The sequence below is a fragment of the Panthera onca genome, chromosome C2 (assembly GCF_046562875.1).
Source record: "Panthera onca isolate mPanOnc1 chromosome C2, mPanOnc1 haplotype 2, whole genome shotgun sequence".
Classification (NCBI taxonomy): domain Eukaryota; kingdom Metazoa; phylum Chordata; class Mammalia; order Carnivora; family Felidae; genus Panthera; species Panthera onca.
In genome coordinates, this window is record NC_138347.1 from 89641113 (window position 1) to 89665387 (window position 24275).

The following is a 24275-nucleotide window of genomic DNA, read 5'->3' on the forward strand; positions in this document are numbered from 1 at the left end:
TAGCCATCCTTTTCCCCTCAGCCTTTAGCATGGTTCCCCTCAGAACCATTCTTTTCTTTGCTTCTGTTGAGTTTGACTTTTTTAGATACCTCGTATAAATGGAATCATGCAGTATTTGTCCTTACAGTTCATCCATATTGTTGTGTATTGCAGGATTTCCTTTTTTTTTTTTTTAAGGCTGAATGACAAATACTCCCTTGTATGTATATACCACTTTTTATTTAACCATTCATCTATTGATGGACACTTAGGTTGTTTCCTTAGCTTGGCTTTTTAATATTGCAATGAACAGCAAGTACAGATGTATTTTTGAGATCCTGATATCAGTTCTTTTGGATAAATACCCAGAGGTAGGATCACTGGATTGTATGGTAGTTCTATTTTTATTTTTTTAAAGAATCATCATACTTTTTTTCATAGTGGCTGTAACATTTTGCATTCCCACCAACAGTGTAACAGGGGATCTCATTTCTCCACATCTGTGATAATTTATTACCTTTTTTATTTTATGATAGCCATCCTAACAGGTGTGAAATGATGTCTCATTGTTTTGATTTGCATTTCCCTTATGGCTAGTGACATTAAACATCTTTTCTTATACCTTTTGGCCATTTGTATATCTTCTTGGAAGAAATGTCTACTCCAGTCATTTGCCCACTTTTAAATTGGATTGTTACAGTTTTTGCTGTTGAGTTATAGAAATTCCTTATATATTTTAAAAATTACCCTTTATCAGCTATTTTTTCTACAGTTTTTGCTGTTGAGTTATAGAAATTCCTTATATATTTTAAAAATTACCCTTTATCAGATATTTTTTCTCCCATTCTGTCAGTTTCCTTTTTACTTTATTGTTTCCGTTATTGCACAGAAGCTTTTTAATTTTGTATTTCCATTTGGCTTTTTGTTTTTGTTGCCTGTGCTTTGGTGTCATACATGAACCGTATTATTTGCAAGTTCTCTTTGCCCTTCTCTGTTACAAAGCATTTTCTGATTCTAAATTCTACGAGGAATTTATAATGTAGATCATTTATTTAAGGAACAGTGTTAAAACTAATGCCGTAAACATTTAGGATAATTGCCCAAGGGACTTACTCAGTGTTGAAGTTTGTACTATCTGAAGTTCTCAGAGTTAATCTCTAGAACTACAGTTAATTCATTCTTGAAGCCTCACAGTAGTGAACATTTGGAAAGGACTTTAAGCTAATTTGTTATTTTTAAAAGAGTGATAAATACTACATTTTAATTTCTTTGCAAATATTCCCTTGAGCTCTAATCGTTGTTCTGGTTACACTATTTATAGTTTGGATTGGCAAAGTAGTATTATTGTAAATGTACCCTTTGTATGGGAAAATATAATCATATATTTTTTTCTTTTTTACTTAGATATGGAGTATGAAACAAGACAATTGTGTCCATGATTTGCAAGCACATAATAAAGAAATTTATACTATCAAATGGAGTCCAACAGGGCCAGGGACAAATAATCCAAATGCCAACCTTATGTTAGCAAGGTAATATTTCTGTTTTACTCCTCCTTTTATGAGTCTGCCACAAAAAAAGCTTCTAATACATATGACAAAGTTAGGAAAGAGTTCATGAAATGGGATCGTATCCTGCAGGAATAATTTTTTGATGGAAACCTTTAAACCCAGAGTTTTATTCTTATTTCAGACCATAATGGATTTTAATATCTGGAGTTATCAAATATTTATTGATGATAATTAAGTATTAATTAAAACCCAAGTAATTGAGGTATAGTGCAATAACATTTCTTCAGCATAAAAAAAAGATAAAGTTAAAAATATTGTCAATACATTGTTCAGAACCATGGATGAATCAATGTAATTATTTAAAGAGGAAGAGGAAGGGAAAAAAAAGGAAAAAAAATTAGTAAAAAAAAAAAAAAAAGTGCTTGTGCAGCTCAGTCGGTTAGCTCAGGTCTTAATCTCAGGATTGTGGGTTGAAGCCCCACATTGAACTCCATGGTGGGCATGGAGCCTACGTAAAAAAAGAGAGAGAGAGAGGAAAGGAAAGGAATATGGTGAATTTAGCTCATTTTGTTTTTCAGTTTAGAGACTTGGAGATGCCCGTAAGCTGCCTTTTCTCCTATTGTAGCTTTGCTTCCGCAACACTTTCTTCCTAATAGCCAATCTGGTCTCATAAAGAATTTGTGTCTAGCTGCTAGGAATGACTGTGGATTTGTGTCTAGCTACTAGGAATGATTCTAGATTGTGGGTGGGACTTGGGTATATTTCATTATTTTTAAAATTGTTTTGTTTCCTCCTTTGTCAGTGCATCCTTCGATTCTACTGTTAGATTATGGGACGTAGACCGAGGAATTTGCATCCATACATTGACAAAACACCAAGAGCCTGTGTACAGTGTGGCTTTCAGTCCTGATGGCAGGTACCTGGCAAGCGGTTCTTTTGATAAATGTGTGCACATCTGGAACACACAGGTATGTCTCAGTGATTGAAATCATCACATTGTTTCATAGGTACTAATAAGCATTTGCCTATATACTCTTCTCTCCTTTGGTTGTCATTCCTTTTGTGACATTAGTTCAATTCTTAGTTTCTAGATGAGTACCTTTTTTGAATTTACAAAGACTAAAATCAGTTGAAGTTATATTTTCCTGATATAGACCAGAATTTAGAAATAAATTTAGATTGTATTATTTTTTCCTCAACAGGTTGCAGACATAAAATGTGAGAGTTTAAGATACGTGTTTATATAAGTGATATAATTTCTTTATTTTCATAATGTTTTAAAATGTTTCATTTTTGAGAGAGCATGTGCACCTGTGGGTGGGCAGAGAGAGGGACACCGAGGATCCAGGGCAGGCTCCACTCTGACAGCAGAGAGCCAGACGCGGGGCTGGAACTCACCAACTGTGAGATCATGACCTGAGCTGAAGTCTTGACATTTAACTGACTAAACCACCCAGGCACCCTAATTTCTTTATTTTCTAAAAGAGTTGTCTTTGAAGGAGCTATATATGAGCAGTTAATAAAATGTATTAAAGGATAAGATTGTATGGCTCAACACAATGACTTATCAGAAATAAATTTAAAACTATAGTATCTTTGGGTACCTGGATAACTTGAGTTGAACATCAGACTCTTGATTTTAGCTCAGTTCATGATCCTAGGATCGTGGGATCAAGCCCTACATTGGGTTTGCACTGGGGGGGGGTTGTGCTGGGTGTGGAGCCTGGTTGAGATTTTCTCTCTCTCCCTCTCCCCCACTTTTGTGTGCGCGCGCGCTCTCGCTCTCTCTCTCTCTCTCTCTCTCTCTTTCTCTCTTTTAAAAACAACAACAACAGAAAACTAGGCTACCTTTGTAGGGACAGTACTTTATAGAGATCCTTTCCTAAAAATGGAGAAAACAGCCAGTTGCTCTAATTTTTTCATTTTCTCACCTTTTTAGTGTTTATGCTCCATGTACTGTTTTATTTATTTATTTATTTATTTATTTATTTATTTATTTAATATATGAAATTTATTGTCAAATTGGTTTCCATACAACACCCAGTGCTCATCCCAAAAGGTGCCCGCCTCAATACCCATCACCCACCCTTCCCTTCCCTCCCTCCCACCCCCCATCAACCCTCAGTTTGTTCTCAGTTTTTAACAGTCTCTTATGCTTTGGCTCTCTCCCACTCTAACCTCTTTTTTTATTTTTTCCTTCCCCTCCCCCATGGGTTTCTGTTAAGTTTCTCAGGATCCACATAAGAGTGAAACCATATGGTATCTGTCTTTCTCTGTATGGCTTATTTCACTTAGCATCACACTCTCCAGTTCCATCCACGTTGCTACAAAAGGCCATATTTCATTCTTTCTCATTGCCACGTAGTATTCCATTGTGTATATAAACCACAATTTCTTTATCCATTCATCAGTTGATGGACATTTAGGCTCTTTCCATAATTTGGCTATTGTTGAGAGTGCTGCTGTAAACATTGGGGTACAGGTGCCCCTATGCATCAGCACTCCTGTATCCCTTGGGTAAATTCCTACCAGTGCTATTGCTGGGTCATAGGGTAGGTCTATTTTTAACTTTCTGAGGAACCTCCACACTGCTTTCCAGAGCGGCTGCACCAATTTGCATTCCCACCAACAGTGCAAGAGGGTTCCCGTTTCTCCACATCCTCTCCAGCATCTATAGTCTCCTGATTTGTTCATTTTGGCCACTCTGACTGGCGTGAGGTGATATCTGAGTGTGGTTTTGATTTGTATTTCCCTGATAAGGAGCGACGTTGAACATCTTTTCATGTGCCTGTTGGCCATCCGGATGTCTTCTTTAGAGAAGTGTACTGTTTTTTTTAATAGCAGTCACTTGACTCTCTCCCCCACCCTCCCACCTTCTTCCCTGCCAATCAGCGATCACCTCTTAAATGGTCATAGCACACCGTAGTAAGTTATTGTGGGCTGTGCTCTTTGTGTAGCTGATCATCATAGTTGGTCAAACTATTTTTGCATAAATCATCAATTTCAAGTATCATTTTTAATTAAGTTATACATTCACATGGTTCCCTCAAAACACTAAAAAGGTATACATTGCAAAGTCTTGCTCCCATTTTCTTCTTGATCCCGTATAAGTAACTTCCTGAGTTTGTTTGGGAATAAAAGTGTGGATTCCTTCATTTTTATGCTCTATTTTTTCATTTGGATTTTTAACTGCCTTGGAATTGATTTTTATATGTATGATGTGAGGTAGAGATCTAGTTTTAATATCTAATGGATAACCAGTTGTCTCAATACTGTTTAACCCTTTGCTATCTCATAATGCCATTTCTTTTCATATACCAAGTTCTCATTGTGGTTTGTTTATAGATTCTCCACTGATAGACATTTGTATTCGTATATACCTGCATCATTAGCATACTTTTAATAAGTAACTTTATAAATTTCCTCTCATTAAGTCTTTTTTCCCATCATTAAGGTCTTATAATTTGTTTATGAAGATCATCTTTTTTCTTAATTTATTCTGAAGTGCCTTGTGGATATTATTATTAACCATGAATGGCATCTTTTTAAAAATATGTTCCTTTTACTTACTGGTTGTTGCTTGTGTTTGGAACATTAGGACTTTTGACACATTGAGACTGAATTCATCCACTTCTCTGCACTCTCTTGTTAGTTCTGATTGTTTCCCCTTGGTTTTTGCAGCATGTTAGTATTTTTGTTGTGATTGAATAGCATAGACTTTCTAAAAGTAATCCATAGGTAATTTGCCTGTTGTATACATTTTCGGTCCCTTATTTACTCTATTATGAGAAAATCAGTTTAAATGAAATTTGGGTATGGAAGTATATGATTCTAATGGAAGATACTGATAGGCTCTTAGGGGGTTTGAGCAGCTGTCCATACTATTTTAGATGTATCACAACTGCATATCAAAAAATGTCAGTTTACTTTTTTCTTTTTAGTTTGAAAATAGTAAAATGCATCTAGTAAGTTTTTAGTGCAGGAGAAAGTCATCCTCTTGTCATAAATAAATCAAGGTTTTTTCTTTCCTCATTTGGATTATCATCCATATGATCTGTTACCTAAGCATTTCACAGATAAATTATTGAAGTCTGGTTTGAACATATATACAGATTTGAGTAGTGCTAATGATCCATTGGTCTTTGTGAATATTAAAGCTCTAGCTTGTTGGCTGTGCTGTTTTGGTTCAGTTATAGCTTACTCTGAGCTTAGAGATTGGGAAGTGCTTTTGAAAGAAAGCTGTTTTTTTTTTAAACCCCAAATTTACTGTCCTATAGGTTTTACTTTCTCTTCATCAAAAGATTTTAGATTTTGTTGGTGCCACTCCTTTCTCCTAATTAACCATGGAAGTAAGCTCAAGACTTACTATGCTTACACTTGTTCATTAATCTTTCAAATTTTGAGAAACTTTAAGTAGGGGTAAAGAGAACAGTTGAACCTTCCAAATATGATCAGCTGTAGCAGTGCACCTGTGGTTACTTTAATATTAGCAGACGGACTTTGAAGAGGAAAACAAAGGAAAACAGTCTCAATGATTAAGTTAGGGTTGGCTGCCTGAGAAGGTATTTTCAAGGCCTTGCTGCCATGTTGTTTTTATTTAGATCTGCTGCCTTTAGTTTGACCTTTTTTGGTTATCATAAAACTGAGAGATGCTTTTCTGCTTTGTCAGGGCAGAACATCAGAACCATAGTTTTCATTGTTTTCCAATTTCTCACAGCAGAACCTCTGTCTTTGCCTTGGTTAATGACTGGTTTCCTAGGAGAATAGATTTTTTTTACTGAGTTTTAAGTATTCAGTGGGGCAGCTGCATGATTTTGGTTTCTTTCTTTCTTTTTTTTTTTTCTCCTTAAATTTCTAACCTCTTTCAGGAGTAATGGACGTGTATTCCTTCAGCTTCTTTTATATCTCCCCTGGCTTAGGGGCTACTCAGTAAATATGGAGTAACAGACTTATACTGGAATTGTCTTTACCGGCTTATTTTACTTTCTCTTTAGGATGTTTTGTCAAAGAAATTCTGACTTAATTTTGTCTCTCTACATGTTGGCCAAGCTCATGCATCCTTCAACAACAATAATTTGTTGTTGAAGCCGTATATTGAGTGTTTACTTCTAGCTATTAACTGTGTCAAAGAGGCCAAACATACCTTAGTTAAGAATGGTTATCAATACTGGAGAAACTGAGTGTGTGTGTGTGTGTGTGTGTGTGTGTGTGTGTGTGTGAGAGAGAGAGAGAGAGAGAGAGAGACGGACAGACAGATAGACAGATAGACATGTTGAGAGCAGGCAAGTGTTATCTTTTTATAGAAAGATCCTCATATCACATTGCTAGTGTTTCAAAACTTGTATTTATTTTGGAGTCAAAGCTAAATTCTATTTCCGATTGCTAGAAATAAAGCCATGTAATAGTAATATTTGTACCTCAATATTTGGATTTATAATAATATATGCTCTCATTTTTAAGAATCTGTTTTTCATTTTTTTAGACAGGTGCTCTAGTTCACAGCTATAGGGGAACAGGTGGAATTTTTGAAGTTTGCTGGAATGCAGCAGGAGACAAAGTTGGAGCCAGTGCATCAGATGGTTCAGTAAGTATAATGAAGTGTTTGCACGGGAATGGGTGTGTAAGCATAGTAAATAAATGTGGCTTATTGTGGTTGTGACTACAAAAGTCTTCTTTTCATAATGAATCTTGTGATAATGGTTTTGGTCCTTTTTACTGAAGGCTGTATATTTTTCATGTTTATTTCATTCAAATAATGTAAACAGAATTTAGGCTATGTTTGCCGAAAGAGTATCTTCATAATCAAGAAATGGACAGTTATTTTTAATGTAAACCTTCGTTAGCAAAATTGAGCATAGAAGAATACCACTCTGAGAGAGATTTGAATTTTTAATGCCTATTTCTACCTTGTCTTCCTTGCAGAAGAGTGTTGGTGGCCCAGGGAAGGGGGAGTAGAGGCAGTTGAGTCCTGCATTGAGGAATGTGTGATACTGAGAGACTTTCAGGATGAGGTTGGCCAACTCTTTATAGAAATATTAGTTGTGGCTTCGAAAGCTCTGAAAGCAAAAGGAAGATACAGACGATATTAGCCATTAGCTGCTTTCTGAAGCTATAGCTTGATATAACCTAAGGTATCTTTCATTCATGTCCAAGAGATAGGAAATGGTCTGTTTTGAGCGTATTTTTTCTACTTTTTAATTAATAGTAGATCTTCAAAATTTAAGCCACGTTCTTTCTTGGTAGTAGTAGCCCATGGTTGTTGCCTCCATCTACTTAGACGATTTATCTGATTTCTGTTGGTTAAGTGCCCAGTGCCATGATTACTGTTGCTTTACCAGTTTCGTGAACTAGGAAGTAAAACTAGATTTCAAACTGTACTATTGAAACATTAAACTAAAACTGTACAATGAAATTCTTAACACACTGGTTGATTATTTTAATTTCTTACAGGTTTGTGTATTAGACCTTCGGAAATAGCGCTACTAGTTGGAAGCCATGGACCGACTATGAATGTGTACATAGCCAAAATGACTGTCCCTGACCCATGTACTGCTATAGTCCCACTTGAACCATGGCCAGTCCACTACAGCCAAATCTAAAAGAAATATATACATACAGTGTATATAAACAAAATTGCACCCTGAAGATGACAGAATTTTGTCACAGCTTGTGAATTCTGTTCACCAAGTGCTGGAATCTAATCTGCTGTGCCCCTAAAATAGCATTTAGAAGTTTTGGATATGAAAAACAGAAGAGAAAGAAATATGCGTTATAAAAGCAGCCCATATGTGTACCAGTTTTTGGATACTAATGACAGCCTTGTTTCTCCCCTTTGAATCAGAAGACACCATGGATTATATTCTTTTTTCCCTTCAGTAGTTGAGCAGTTTGTATGTACAGAGAAAATGGACTTACAAAAACTTGCAGCAGTAGTTTGTTCTTGCTTTTAAACTTTGTTTTCGGTTTAGTTTATGGATGCATGAAGTAAGGGAGTGAATCAGTTTCTTGTTTATATTTTTTTCACCTTTTAAACAAAAAATTCTTAAAAATATTTTAATGCATTCTTTTGAAGAGATAGATGTTTGGTACATTTTATGGCTCCCAGAGCATATATTCAATTGGTGCATGTTGTGGAAGGGGGAATTGGAAAGTGAATGAAAATATATGACTTTTGGTCATGTCAATCTGTAAGACACATCAGTAAAAGGATATTATGCTCTGTTGTTTTTTTTTTTGTTTGTTTGTTTTGTTTTGTTTTTGTTTTTTTGGTGATGTGGCTTAAATGCAATAGTTTCTTTTTTGGGACATATTTCTGCCAATTAAAGACTAGAAGGGCACAATTTTTTTTAATACCATAGAGAAGATGCATAAAAAAAATCTTCTGATGTTTTGTAGCCATAACTAAATTATGGTTAAAATGTGCACTATTGTGAAAAGGAGCAAAGTAGGTTTGGGGTTTTTTTTTTGTTGTTTGTTTATTTGTTTGTTTTGCTTTGTTTTTTAAGAGATTAAAATGTTTCTGGATAAGGATTAGCTTCTCAAAGTGTCCATCATTCTGTGTAGAAGCTGAAAAATGTAATGTAACCAAACTCCAGTATTAAAAATCTCTCATGTTGTTTTTCTTTATACAAAGCAAGATAACGGCATATAACACTGCCATTACATGGCAAAATGTTTGCTACCTTAGTTTAAAAACAATCTTTAAAACAAAAGACTTGCTTCAAGGTGTTTTTAAATAGCAGTGATTGAGAATTTAAAAAAGAAAAAAAAGTATAATTGCACTAACCTCCCTGCTGCTCCGATTCTGCATTCGTGGTACTTGTGACTACATTTTTTTCAAATACGGATAGATTTAAGCTGCTATTTTTTTTTTGTTGTTGTTTTTCAGTAATCACTACTATATCATGTCTTCTACTCTGTTTATAATATCAAGTATTTTCTTAAAGATATAGGTATCAGAGCAAACCTCTTCTTACGCTCATGCAACTAAAAGCTAAAATACACAGAATTTGCAAATGAGAGCATTTGTTTATATGTGTGATCAACAGGGTTTGTCATGATTAATGTAAGTATCCACAAGTGTCAGTTTTGAAGAGAATAGTTGTCAAATTTGTATCTCAAAAGATTATAATTAAGGAGTTGCTTATTATTAAGCTTAGCAAATTTATAACACTATTTCTGTCACTAATTATTTTGAGGCCTTTACTACTAAAATTTTAATCTATGTTTTAAGTAGAAACTGATTTAACCCAAGTAATGCAGCTTTGATTTTTAGCATTTGTTGTTTTGCTATTTTTACAAAACAGCATTGATTGAAGCAAGTCTTGGTTTTACTAAGGTAGGATAGCATTTGCTATTGGTAAAGAGAATAAATACACTTAATTTCACAATACATTGTTATATGTACCCCAATTATTGTTAGTGGGGACTATGATACTGTAATAATATTTTTTAAAATTTACATCCAGAGAGGCAGTCATTCATGATGGTTTTGTGCCAGCTGTTTTTAGGGTTTTGGATCACATTATAGATATTTAGAACTATAACCCTGTGACTTATGTAGGAAACCTAATATGCTGAGTATCTGGCACTTGAAATCCTGCTTTTATTGCTAGAGGTCCACATCTGTGGTTAACCTCTGTTGTTGTTTTAAAAAAATAAATAAAAATTTAAAAATCTGTGCAATAATTTTTAAATGTGCTCCCAGGAATAGACACAAATGTTTTGAGTAGGTTTAAGCTGCATTTTCCTTTAGCGATGCATCTGTCAATTGCACTGAATTTAAATCTGAAAGTCAGAGGTGATTATTGATAGTACTTTTGTATTTTGATATGGACAATTTATTCATTTGCATACAGTTATTGACTTTTTTCCCCCAGCTGATTAAAAGTGATAGTCAAGAAGTTCTGCAATATAGCTGCCAAAATAGACAGCTACATTTTTATGGTATTGTCATCTTTTCTTTTTTCTTTTTTTTTTTTTTCTTAATCTTTAGGTATTTTACTTAAGCATAATAGCCACAATAGGACATATTAAAAGATTATAAATACAGAGCTTTATTATCCTGAAGTCTTGGGTCTTTTAAGTATAAACTTTATCTGAAAGGTATCCATTTTGTAGGCTTGGGTTCTTTATGAGCATACAGTTGTTTATTTTTGCTGCTGTTCTCAACATCATCATTGCCTGCTGATGTGCCACCATGCTGCTCCAATAGACAAAAGTAAGATTGCCTTGAATTTGAGCAGTAACTTGATTGTAGGAGACCAAGTTTCACAGCCTGCAAAATTCTGTATTTGAGGTTCTTGGCTCATTTTTCCTTCCTTTTTTTTCTGAGAACTTACTCCTGAAGATCAACTGATTCCAATAGATTTTCTATCGGTATTCATTATATATCATTGTTGTATAAGCTACTGTAAGAAACATATAAGGAAAAATAGAAAGGAAAACTTGAATGAATAGAATACTCATTGATTGAAGTAGAATAAAGAAAGAGCAGCTGTCACTCTTAAACTTCATAAAGGAATATCATTTTTCTTCTCCATGTAGGAAATCTGATACGTGCTTATATTTGTTCCAATCCCCATTTCTGTCATTGATCAGGTACCATCATTGACTTTAAATGACTTTTAGAAGTGGTAACTTTTCATTTCCTAATAGATATTAGAGTATATTGAATTCTGTTTTAACGAATAATTCTCTAGGTAAGTATGTTTTAGGATTAAACACCTTTTACAGATACTGAAAGTGCCTCCTTTTGTGGTGTAAAAAAACAAATTATGGTGCAAAAAGTAATTATTAGATTGAATTACATGAAGGTTTTTTGCTTTTTGACATAAAAATGTCAAGAGAAAGGCCAAAGATTTGTACTTTTTCACTTATAAAGCACTCCTTTTTTCCTTAAACTTCTTTCTGTCAAATTAGATTTAATGAGAGAGTACTATTTTTAAGGAGCTATCTGTTTATGTAGAATGATTTTGTTAAGAGTAATGTAAACTATTAACGCATAGAGGCCTGAAGAGGGGTATGCATTTTTGCTATTTAAAGGAATCACGAATGACTGTCCTTATGTGAGCAAAAATGTTCAATTTTACTAAGTAAGCAGAAAAACAAATCTCAAATGCAGTGCTGTTTACTCTTTTCAAAACCGTTTTCATTTTCTTGAGCACATTGTACATTTCTATAGAACCTGCATTTATTCTCACATGCTAAGGGTGGTACTTGCATTTGGTGAATTACTGTTGATTGTTTCCACAGAAATTCTATTTCAGTGGACCAACATTGTGGCATGGCAGCAAATGCCAACATTTTGGGGAATAGCAGCAAATCTACAAGAGACCCTGGTTGGTTTTTTTTTGTTTGTTTGTTTTTGTTTGTTTTTCCTTCTGAATCAGCAGGGATGGAAGGAGGGTAGGGAAGTTATGAATTACTCCTTCCGGTAGTAGCTCTGAAGTGTCACATTCAATATCAATTTTTTTTTAACATGATTCTAGTTAAATGTAGAAGAGAGAGAAAAAGAGGAAGTGTTCACTTTTTTTAATACACTGATTTAGAAATTTGATGTCTTATATCAGTAGTTCTGAAGTATTAATAGCATTCTTTGTTTCTGCCTTTACGTTGACAATGTTGAAGCAGGGTGAATAACTAGGGCATATTTTTTTTTTTTTTCTAGTAAGCTGTTTCACAATGTTTTCTTTGGCGTTTCTGGATAAGTTCAAGAAAACATTCTGCATGTTGTATCTAGTCTGATGTACTTATCCATCTCATTAAAAACAAACACAGACTGCATTCTGTAGCTCTGTAATCCCTAAATACAGAAGTAATTCTCTTCTTTCCTGACTTTGACATTGTAGCTATAATGTTCTAATTTTGATTTTTACAAATCCTTTGGGTCTAATTCTGTGAGCCTACCTATAGCACTGGATTAAAATGTCTGCATCATTTCTTTAGTTATCCAGTTAACTTTAAAACTGTTGTAAAAGTGTAAACCAGCCCATGACAGTTTTTTGTACATGTTAAAGAACTTTATTGTTCAGTTTTCATGATTATTGTGTAAGGAAGACTGATATAGATGTTCTATGCTGTCCTGGACCATGTTAATTACACTTCTGATGTATTTTGGTTCCACATCACAATGATTTGTCCCCAATGATCCTTTTATCCTTTCTAGGCACATTTTTTTTTGTTGTTGTTGTTGTTGCAGTTTCCCTTTGCATTGTATTGCTTTGACAACTGTAATTTGAATCAGATCTGAAAGAGGTCCAGAATAAAATATATTTTGATATTATGTTGGCTGTGTACATATATAAAACCTTTGATACCTATGTAGTTTGTATAGACTGTTTACTAGTCAAGTAAAGAGAGGGATGCTATTTCTTGTTTACAATTTCTTGTTTACATTTTAATTGCATTTACTCCTCCAATGTTCTATTGTAGAATAAACTTTTTTTGCTTTGAGTTAGCCTTCCTAACATATAACATGTCTATTCTTCCCAAGCTGTTGTTATCAGTTGTAACAACTGCCATCAGAACCCAAACCACTGTTTTTCACAACTGTATTGTTTTCTAAGCTATATGTTTTAAGCCCATAGATAAAATTACAAATTTTACTATTTTATTACCTCTCACAGGAGATGAAATTTTTTAAATGAAGGGATTATTTACTATTTTTATTAAAGAATAATAGAGCATTTAATCAGCTAAGAAATAAACAATTGCTTTGAATTATTTTCAAAAATAATACTGTATTGAAAGGACATCGTTTCACATAAACTAAAAGAAACCTCAGATTCATTTGCTTAGTGTGCAGTTGAGCACAAAACCGTGTGTATATGTTGCTGAAGATTTTAGGGCCGGGTTCTCAACTTCCATAATGGCATTTTTGTCTCATATAAACCTAACTTAAATAATTTTCTTCCTTAGCTAGTTGCTTAAGTTGCTAACGAACCTTACAATCTTTGAGGAATGGTACCAGGCACCTTCCAGTTTCAATTAGTCCTAGCTCTTGAGTACTTAGAGACTTTTTAAAAGAATCATTGAGCACATTTTTTGTTTTCCTTTGTTTTTTAAAAACTTACATTCCTCAGGTCTTCTACTTTTCCGTTTCATTTCCTTAAGCAGAAACTAACACAGGCATAGACTTGTCATGTTTTATTAAATGATAAGCTTTTGCCGTTGCTAGAACTTTCTGACAGTCTTTCATTTTCAAAGGGTTAACTTTTATTGCATGGCATAGATTAATAATAGTCTGCATTTTACACTTTGAAAAAGTGTTGGACTACTAAGGATTATAATCCATCTAAGCTTAAGGTAAAACAAATCAGTCTGAGTAGTCATGGCAGGGGTTATTTTTAATTTCATAGGTCTTCTAGTCTACAATAGACCAAATTTCTAACCTGTTATACATAGCAGATGAAAGCTTACTGTTTCCCCAATACATTCATTTGCAAAATGCAGTGGAGGAAAAGACACTACGGACAGTAGTTTTATGGTGCTTTTCTCTGCTGTACCAAAGCTCTCTGTCAACAATGAAATGTTAACCCTATGCTCCTTTTTCTGCATGTTCCTTCTTAAATGTCATATCTCAATGCTTATTTGTCCTAACTTGTAATATTTTTGTATTAAATTTTTTAGGAGTTCCTTGTAATTTCTTTATAATTTAAAATATATTAAACACAAAGTGTTTAGTAAAGTACAGAAGACAATTATTAATGTTTCTTGGTTGTGGGGTTTGTATGATCAATTATGCTAACAATTCACGTTTTAAGAACTAGGATCAGTGGGATGGAATCTACACGGAAAAAAATAATACAATTCTATTTTTTTTTAAGTATGTTATATTAATCCACTGTCAGAATGGCTGCTTTAAGAGATTCTGCACTGCTGGGGCACCAGCGTGGCTCAGTTGGTTGGGTGGCTGATTTTGGCTCAGGTTATGATCTCGCGGTCCGTGAGTTCGAGCCCCGTGTCAGGCTCTGTGCTGACAGCTCAGAGCCTGGAGCCTGCTTTGGATTCTGTGTTACCCAGCCCCCCCCCCCCACCCCCCGCCCCTCTCCCACTCGTGCTCTGTCTTGCTCTCAAAAATAAATGTTAAAAAAATTTTTTTTTAAATGCTGCACTGCCAGAAATATCAGAGGCATATGTTGGAGGGCCACTGGGCAGGACTCCTATAGATGCACTGAATGGATACCTCAAGTAGTCAAACTCTTGGCATTAAAAATCCAGTCACACTGAACTCAGTCTAAGATACCAGACATTTGAAAACATCAGCTTTCAGAATCTCATACATTCAAATTAAGGGATTCTGAGAAATCTACACATTGTCAGGTCCTCTTCCACATAAGCATTTATTGGCTTAATTTATACACTGTACTTCACCAGGTTAATTATGATTTTCCAACTTGGGTACCTGAGGAGCAGTATACTCGGTAGAGGATAAGGAATAGCTAAGACTCCTGGCCGAAATGGCCCATTTGACGTGGATATCATAATAGAGGCCTGAGGTCATCAAATAATTCAAATTAAGTTTAATATGACATAAAAATGTAGCTATGTAGTATGTTTAAAATGTTTCCATTTAAGTGGTTGAAACAGTATATGGAAATAAACTTAAGTATGACGTTGTACAAGTGTGGTGTTGAAGTAAATGACGTCTTGTGATGAATCCGGTCTAAACTAGAGGTAAGTAAACTTTACTTTTTAACAATGTTGGTTAACCTAGAGTCCATTAAGACCCTTTTTAAAATAAAATACTTGGCCCTACACTGAACATGATAGCACTAGGGCTGTGTACATTTTTTTGTGCTTGTTTGTGTGCCATAGATGATGGCGGGGGGGGGGGGGTGGGAGGGAAAGAAGGGGTTTGTGTAACTGGCATACTGTATATTTATTATAAAACACATGCTTGTAAATTCCCATTTCCAGACTCCCAACCGGTTTCCTCAGTTCCACTGTTAATATCTTGCGAATATTTTTAATACATATCCAAAAATAAAAAAGGAAAACATAAATGCAATTGTAGATTTTCTTGATTTCAGAAACTAGCTTTTTCATTAAAATAGTCACAGACTTCTGTCTCACCAATGTAGGTACTTCCCTATGCTGTAGATGTGGAGTATGCGATAAAGGTTTGTAAGAGGATGAATTCTGCCTCATGGCCTGGTTGAATCCCAACTCCACTATGTAACCATTTGACCTAAGGAGCGATTTTCTTCATTTCCCCATCTATAAAATGTGATAGTACCTACCTCATAGATTGGTTATGAAGATTAAAATTGTTACCATACCTAAGCCCTTAGAGAATAGTGCCCAGTTGTATAAACTACACTAGATGCTGCCATTATTTTGATTTTTAATGGTTGCATTATACCCCATAATTTCTCCCCCTATCATGTATACATGTGATGTTTGGCATCAGGTACTACTCGTATTGCAAGACATGGCTCATTTATTAAGTTAAAATGTATTAGAAATGTTTGCTCATCTTGTGGAACACTCGCAAAACAAGTTACTCGCAATCCAAGGTTTTACTGTATTTTTTTCAGTGTTTCCTATTAGAAACAATGGTGCAATAAATATTTGCATATCTGTGAGGCAAATTCAGCAGTTGATACTGATGGACGCCACTGGTTAACAGACATGAAGAATCTATAAAACTCGCCATCCACCAATTTTCTGCCTTAACTAAATCTTATTTCAAAAGGAGTCACTTAGGAATTTGTAAAAGGAAGATTTCTTGGGAAATGTCATTTGTATATTTACTCAATGTGCATACAGAAACGAGAATAATTTAGACCAATAAATGACAATCGTGGCAGGAGCTGGCAGAAAACTAATTTTTAAGACTATCTTACTAGTCATTAAATAGTGAATTATGACTAAGATTTTGTTAAACATGGAATATTTCTGCCATAGAGTTAACTGTATAAATTCAATTATGAATTTCATGGAACTACCAGCGTATTTAACGATATGTACCAATATTGCTGGGTGCTAAATTCCTAGTCCACATGCTAGAATAGCAGGTATTCACTTTTTTTTCTAGGATTTTTTTAAATGCAATTTTTATACATTTTACCTTCTTGAGCCTTGGTTCCTCTCTTATTTTCTTCAGGATATATGTTTGTTAAATATCTAGAGTATGTCCCAGGAAGTGTGTTTACCACTAGATATACAATAGTGAGCAAGAAAAAAAATAGAATCTGCTCCTGTGAAGTGTTAGGGAATTAGGTTGAAGAAGCACCTGAAATTGTTTTTCAAAGTCGAAAACTGCTAAATACCGGCAGTTTCAGAGGGTTCAACATAACGGAAGGCAGTGTGTTTTTAATGGCAGGGAGTACCTAACAGTTTGGACTGTTGACCCCTTAGACTAGGAGAGCTTGCTGGGCTATGTTTGTCCCAGGACACCCAATATGGCCTTCCCCGTGATCGACTTGGCCCCTGTAACTACTTGTTTTTTGTCATTTCAAACAATCTGGATTAACACCTCCACTTACTACTTTAAAACATTGTCCATTCTTACTATGAAAAGCAGAGAAATTAAGCACTTTAGTCCTCCTTATCTTGAGAGGTTTGTTATAATTTTCACTTGTTAAGATGTTAGGCATATTTTTGCTGTCCTTCCATCACCAACCAGGAACCTCCTAAGGGTTGGAAACTTGTGCCAATCACTATGTGTCTCTCTCCTCAAACCTCGCCCCTTCTTGGTTTCCAAAGGCAGTTATCACACATAAAGAAATAGTATTTGAATCAAAGTACATCTTCCTCAATAGCTACACGATAGCTCCTACCATTCAATTAGCTCTCACGAGAAGCTAGTTTGGAGTTTGCGGTTTAGGGCTTTGCTACTCACTGTGTAGTCAATCAACCTCACCTGGAAACTTAAGTCAGTTCAACGTTCCACCCTGGATTCTCATGAATCAGCAGCTGCAACTTAACAGGATCCCCTAGGTAAATTATATGCATATAAAAGTTTGCGAAGAATTACTTTATCTTGAATTCCTTGACATTAGCAATGTATCCTGAGACCCCATAACACAGTTGTTGGTCATGGTAGGGGTAGAGGAAAGGAGGAAGGGTTCCCCAAAAGGTACTCTGACACAGCTTACTGATTAAGACAGAGTAGTAGAATGCTAGGATACTAAGGGGTTCTCCTAGTAATCCTACCCATCTTAAAAATGTCAAAGTCAGTATCTTAGGCTCTGACAAAATTAAGTGGGTGAGCGTGACAAGGTTACCCACTCTCTACCTGTATCCTTAGGTTGAAGCTAGAATAACAATTACCTGCCTTAGGTTGGAAGAATTGAAGGAGATGGTGCACATATTTTATAGCACCATGCCCAGCACATAATTAGGCATGAGAAAAAGCATAACCAGGATTGCTTCCCGGGGGTGATGCTGCAGGAGGGTGCTAGGATGCAGAAGTTCCCATCCCCTTGTGTTGCCATTTATGTCATCTACACTGTCTTCTATAACCACAGCTGTTCATGCTCAGTTTTCTATTGAGGTCCATACTCAAATTTGAGATCATGGTTCTTCATTCCTGAGTTCTTTATTTGGATCTGTCCTTTCATTGGATGGATTTTTATCTTCAAATATGGCTAGTGAGTTTTCTCTCTCTCGAATCCTTGCATATGTGAGGCTCTTGTGCTGTCTTATGCCCACAAAATGAATACCTGATCTATTTTATCACATTTTCTCCTATCTCCGTTGATCAGAGTTAATGTGTAAGTCAAGAACTCCCAGCTTGAGAACAAGTGGTATTCCACCCAAGACGTACTAAATCAGGTCACATGCAGAGTGGGTGTCCGCTGTCTGCATTTTACGCCAGCTCTCCGGAAACTGCTAATTTCCACTAAAACTAGAGAACCGCTGTTGTGGTGCTCCACCATCTCCTAGCAACCGCTGCTGCAGTGCTGAAGGCCAAGGCCAACATGGTTTTTTGCCTTTTTATAGGTCATGTTTTCATACCCGGATTTCTAAGGATTTCTTTGTCCTTGAAACTCAGTGACTGCTCACAATATGCCTCGGTGTTAGTCACTTCTGAATCTGTCCTAGAATGTGGCAAGCCATAGTAAATGCAGTAGCCACACATTCACATTTTCCTTTACTTAAAAAAACAACAACTTAACTATACTTTTGAATATGTCTCCTATTCATATTTTGTGGAGCCTTGCTGCAGGCCCAGCTGAACTATGGAAACATGACTTTCCAGTGGCACCAATCTATGCCATTGTGTGATTTTTCTCCACTAGTTCTCAGTAGGCCCAGGGAAGATGGATGTCTTAGGTGGTGATCACACTAACAGCATCAAGGAGCATTTAACAGTCTACATTTTGCTACAGGATCAGCACTCACAAGTACTTACAGAACATGGGGCCCTCGAATCAGGAAACACCTGGGACAGGTGTGGATAACACTGGTAAGGAAGTTCAGGTTTCTGGTATCTGAGAAGGTTTCTGTGCGTCTGGAAGGAACCATTGTGGCCTCCCTTGAAGGCAAGGGTAGCTGGATTAAGTGTGCCTGGCATGTAGGCTTCCGGGGAGAGCTTAGAAGCTCTGCTACAATGAGGGGGCCTGCCAAACAGGTGATAAAGTTATGGTTGCTCGGAGTTGTCAGAATTTGTGGCAATGCCTAGGGGGAGGCAGGCTGTGGAATAGAGGCTAAGTGGCAGGACACTGGGGTGTTCTGATTAGCAGTTGTGAATTTAAGGGGCTGAGGAAGATTTGTCTCCTGCATTCAATCACATTCTTGTCATCCTCAAACAAATGCAAATCCCTCCTGTAGGGTTTCTTCTCCCCTTGATGCATGTAATTGCCTCTTCCTGGATGCTTTCTCCCCTTTCTCATTTGTCCAATTCTTGTTAGATTCCACCAAGCCAAGTGCTTCTGGGAAGACAAGCCTCCCACCTGCTCATCACTCACTTCCTTCCTTTTGCCTTTGCCCCCACTCTGAAGGGGTTAGGTGCCCCTTCAGCTTTCTCAGTGTCCTCTACATAGCTCTGGCTTTAGAATTGCTTCCTATGCTGCTTCTTAGATTGAGTTCCTGAAAGACACTGCTCTGTGGATACCCAGAGCCCAGAACGGTGCCTGGAAAACAGTAGCTGTTGGATTAATTTACTCCTGGTAAGTAAATCATAAAAATGAAAAGGTGACATGCTAGAATGAAAAAAGCACCACACTTTTCTTACAGATATTAGTGAGCTTCAACAGGTTACTTTACATCTGAACGTCATTTTGTTACCTTTAAGAAACATGTATATAAGATATCCCGCTTTCAAGATTGTTCTAAGGATTAGCAGTCATATAAATCATAGCACAGTGACTGGCATAGGTTGGGCTTTCATACGTGGCATGATTATTGTTACTATCTTTCCTGTTAGAAACATGCCAGAAAAAACATTTGTCAGACAGGATAATTTGTTGAAAATAATTGGTTGTAATTAGATTTACAAAGCACTGCTATTAGGGACATGAATGTGGAAGTAGTTTATTGAACAAACTGTTATTTACAGTTGTATTTTGTTATGATGGAATTCTTAAAATATGTCATTGTTTTTTGCATGAAACCTGGTTGGATGATAACGGTGATGCGTGTGTCTGTAATCAGTTCCCTTATGTTACTTTATCAGCATTCTTTTATGTCTTGTCCTTAGTCTCTACTACATTTTTCTTTTTTTGCATTGCCAAGAATTGGAAAATGCACTTTTAAAAGCAAGTCTGTGCCAAGTATCCATTTTGCGATCTATTATTTATAGAAAAACATCAGAAATGCATCAATATTAAGAACCAAGTTTCTAAAGACGTAGCATTTCACATTGCACTTTCTTTTGGCTTCTATTTCAATTATCTCACTTAGACTTCAATTTTGAAACATTAATCAAGGTCAAAATAGCACTTCTCTTGTGTGTGTTTGGTCACATTTGTCTTTCAGACATAGACCTTTCGTTCTATGTAATTTCTTTCCCCTTATGCTAGTAATACATGTTCATTTTAGAAAATTTTAAAGTAAAAAATGCTGGGGTGTGTGTAAATAAAGAGAAAATCACAGGTGTAAGTTTTATCTAGCTTTGAGCAGGATTCCTGAGTATTGCTAAATGTAGGCCTTCAAGCCGTTTTGGTGAGGAAGCAGGTATCCTGGTAACCTACACAGGGCATGCAGCGTGAGTAAGAAAGAAAATTGTTGCATCAAGTCGCTGGGATTTTGGAGTTGTCAGTGTAGCATACTCACTTTCTACCCCTACCTGTGACTCACCTGGGCATTCTCTCTTACAGCAGGTTCTGTCAATTACATGATATTCTAGACACTTTTTGATGCATTTATAAGCAAAAACCAAGGCGTTTTGCTTTAATGCCAAGAGAATTATGCTGTACTTGTTTTTATGTGACTTGATTTTATTATTTTTTTAAATATTTTGAAACATCTTTTCATCTCATTCTTTTTTTTAAATGTTTTTATTTATTTTTGAAGGAGAGAGAGAGAGAGAGAGAGAGAGAGACAGAGCATGAGCGGGGAGGGTCAGGGAGAGAGGGAGACACAGAATCCGAAGCAGGCTCCAGGCTCTGAGATGTCAGCACAGAGCCTGACGCGCAGCTCAAACCCATGAACCATGAGATCATGACCTAAGCCGAAGTCAGACGCTTAACCGACTGAGCCACCTAGGTGCCCCTCATCTCATTCTTTTTAAAAACAGCTTTATTGAGCTCTACTTGACATAAAGTACATACTTAAATTATACAAGCCCATGTGTTTTGACCTATGTACATACCTGTGAAACAATTACACTTACAAAATGAACCTACCTATCACCTTTCAAAGTTTCTCTTGCCCTTTAGAAATCTCTTGGTCCTGGGGTGTCTGGGTGGCTGAGTCGGTTAAGCATCTGACCTGATATCAGCTCAGGTCACAATCTCATGGTTCATGGGATTGAGCCTCAAGTCGGGCTCTGTGCTGGCACCACAGAGCCTGCTTACTATTCTTAGACAATCACTGATTTGTTTTCTGTCACTGATAATTGGTTTGCATTTTCTAGGATTTGATAAAAATGGAATCATTATTCATTTTAGGGGTAGGGATAGTCTAGCTTTCACTCAGCATAATTATTTTTCATTTATGGTTCATTATTTTTTATTGCTAAGCAGTATTCTATTGTATGGATATACCTTAAATCACTTAACCAATAACCTCTTGAACGTTTGGGTTGTTTACACTTTTTGACTATTACTAATAATGTTGCTATGAAGGTTCATGTATAGGACTTATTCATGGGGGCTCCTGGGTGGCTCAGTTAGTTAAGCATCTGACTCTTGATTTTGGCTCAGGTCATGATCTCACAGTTGTGAGATCCAGCCCTGTGTCAGGCTCCGTCCACACTGGGTGTGGAGCCTGCTTAAGATTTTCTCTCTCCCTCTCTCTGCCTCTCCCCTGTTCCCTTGTTCTCTCCCTCCCACCCACACCCCCCCCCCCCTCAAAAAACAAACCAAACCAAACAAAAACATTTATTTCCCTTGGGTAATACCTAGGAATGCAATGGATGGGAAATTCTTATTTTCCTAAGAGACTGTCAAACTATTTAAATTGGGTGTGTTGTTGGGGAGCCTGGGTGGCTCAGTCAGTTAAGCGGCCGGCTTCGGTTCAGGTCATGATCTCGCGGTCCATGAGTTCGAGCCCCGCGTCGGGCTCTGTGCTGACAGCTCAGAGCCTGGATCCTGTTTCAGATTCTGTGTCTCCCTCTCTCTGACCCTCCCCCGTTCATGCTCTGTCTCTCTCTGTCTCAAAAATAAACGTTAAAAAAAAATTAAAAAAAATAAGTTGGGTGTATTGTTTACTGTTTTAACATCTCAACCAGCAGTGTTTGAGAGTTCTAGTTCCTCTACACATCCTCACCCACTTGGTATGATCAGTCTTAAAAGAAAAAAATTGTCTTTTGAATAATTTAAAATTTACAGAAGAGTTACAAAGATAGTATACTAAGTCCCAGAGTTACAAAGATAGTACAAGTCCTCTATATCTTTTAGCCAGCTTTCCCTGGCTATTTGATACGCTAAGTGAAATAAGTCAAAGACAGATACCATATGTTTTCACTCATATGTGTACCTTGAGAAACTTAACAGAAGAACATGGGGGAGGGGAAGGGGAAAAAAAGTTACAAACAGGCAAACCATAAGAGACTCTTAAATACAGAGAACAAACTGAGGGTTGATGGGGGGGGGGTGGGTGTTGGGGAGAGGGGAAAGTGGGTGATGGGCATTAAGGAAGGCACTTGGGATGAGCACTGGGTATTGTATGGAAGCCAACTTGACAATTATATAAAAAACTAAGAAATTCATATTGTCATGAAACTTTGAACAAAAACTAGAATTTATTCAGATTTCAGCAACTTCTCTACCAATGTCCTTTTTCTGTTCCAGGATCCAGCCCGGCACACCACGTTGCACTGAGTCACAGTGGTCTCCTCCAATCGGTAGCACTGTTTCAGTCTGCCTGTTTTTCCCATCCCTGCCACATTTTAAGAAGTCTCGGCAAATACTTCATAGAATGCCTCTCAAGCTGGGTCTTTTGTATATTTTCTCATGATCAGAGTGGCATTATGGATTTGGGGAGAGCAGACAACAAAGTTCAAATCTCCTTGTACTCACATCATTACAAGGGGTAGCCCATATCAACATGTTTTATTATTGGTGATGTGAATTATGATCATTTGTTAAAGATAGTGTTTACAAGTTTTCTCTGCTGTAAGGTTAATACTTTTCTTTTTCATATTTTATTCATTAGAAATGAATTACTAATTACAGCACACGTTCAAGGGAGAGAGAGAAATTAAACTCCACCTCTTGGAGGAAAAAGTATCAAATAGTCTGAGGACATATGCTGAAACCACTACAGTGATTAATATATATTTGGGAGGATATTTTAAGGTTATGCAAATATCCTGTTTCTCCAAATGTTGCCCCCTGAATTTTCACATTCATCAGTGAATCTTGCCTGTGTCAGTTATTACAGTAGTATTTTAACAGGGATTTTCTATTTCCCTTGTCCCTTTTATGTTTATTATTTGGAATTCTGCAAGGAAGATTTGTCCCTTCTCTCATACCTTGTTTGTTTGTTTAATAACTTCTCATATCAGTGCAAAATTTGGTAATCCCTAAGACCACCCTCTCTTCTGACATCAACTGCAAACTTGGGGTGGTCCTCAAGACAAACTTCAGGCTCAATATTTCACTAGAAGGACTCCCAGAATTCAGCAAAGCCATTTCGCTCAGTTTTATTATAGCAAATTAAAATCAGCTGAGGGAAAGAAGTGCATAGGACAGGGTCCAGGAGACACCAGGTGCAGAATTTCCAGTTACACTTTCCCAATGGAGTCATGCTGACAGCATCTTCTTCCCCCAGTGTTAACAACCAGAGAAGCGTGCCCAAACCTTGGTGTCCAGTTTTCTTGGGGCTGGCCACGTATACTGTCTGGCCCAAAGTCCCTACGCCCAAAATCACGTTGTTAGTATAGATTATCTGGTACAGGCCAAGGCCTCCAGATAAATGAAGACATTCTCATTATTCAGGATACCCAAGGGTGAGAAGTTACTTCCTAGGAATTGGAGGCAAAAGCCAAAGCTCTCTACAGGCAAGGTTAATCCTTACTGAGAAATTAGTATCAAATTGTAGGTATTTATTTTGTTCTTTAGATTCGAACCCAATGCTATCATTTTTTTGCTCACATATTCCTTATTTAGCCATTGAGAGGTCTTTCAGGTTGGCTTCTGTGCCCTTTCAACATGCCTCATTGTTTCTTTA

At 36.5% G+C, this 24275-nt stretch overlaps 1 protein-coding gene across 7 annotated transcripts in view; it reads left to right on the plus strand.

Annotated features, from left to right (window-relative positions):
• TBL1XR1 (TBL1X/Y related 1) overlaps window positions 1–12774 on the plus strand; it is a 177493-nt gene extending 164719 nt beyond the window's left edge. For all 7 annotated transcript variants that reach the window (XM_060639244.3, XM_060639243.3, XM_060639248.3 and 4 more), the window contains 4 exons: window positions 1384–1511; window positions 2293–2458; window positions 6973–7074; window positions 7941–12774. In XM_060639244.3, coding sequence (XP_060495227.1) covers window positions 1384–1511; window positions 2293–2458; window positions 6973–7074; window positions 7941–7967 — 423 coding nt within the window. In that variant the 3' untranslated portion in view covers window positions 7968–12774. The remainder of the gene's footprint in view (window positions 1–1383; window positions 1512–2292; window positions 2459–6972; window positions 7075–7940) is intronic.
• Window positions 12775–24275: the final 11501 nt, after the last annotated feature.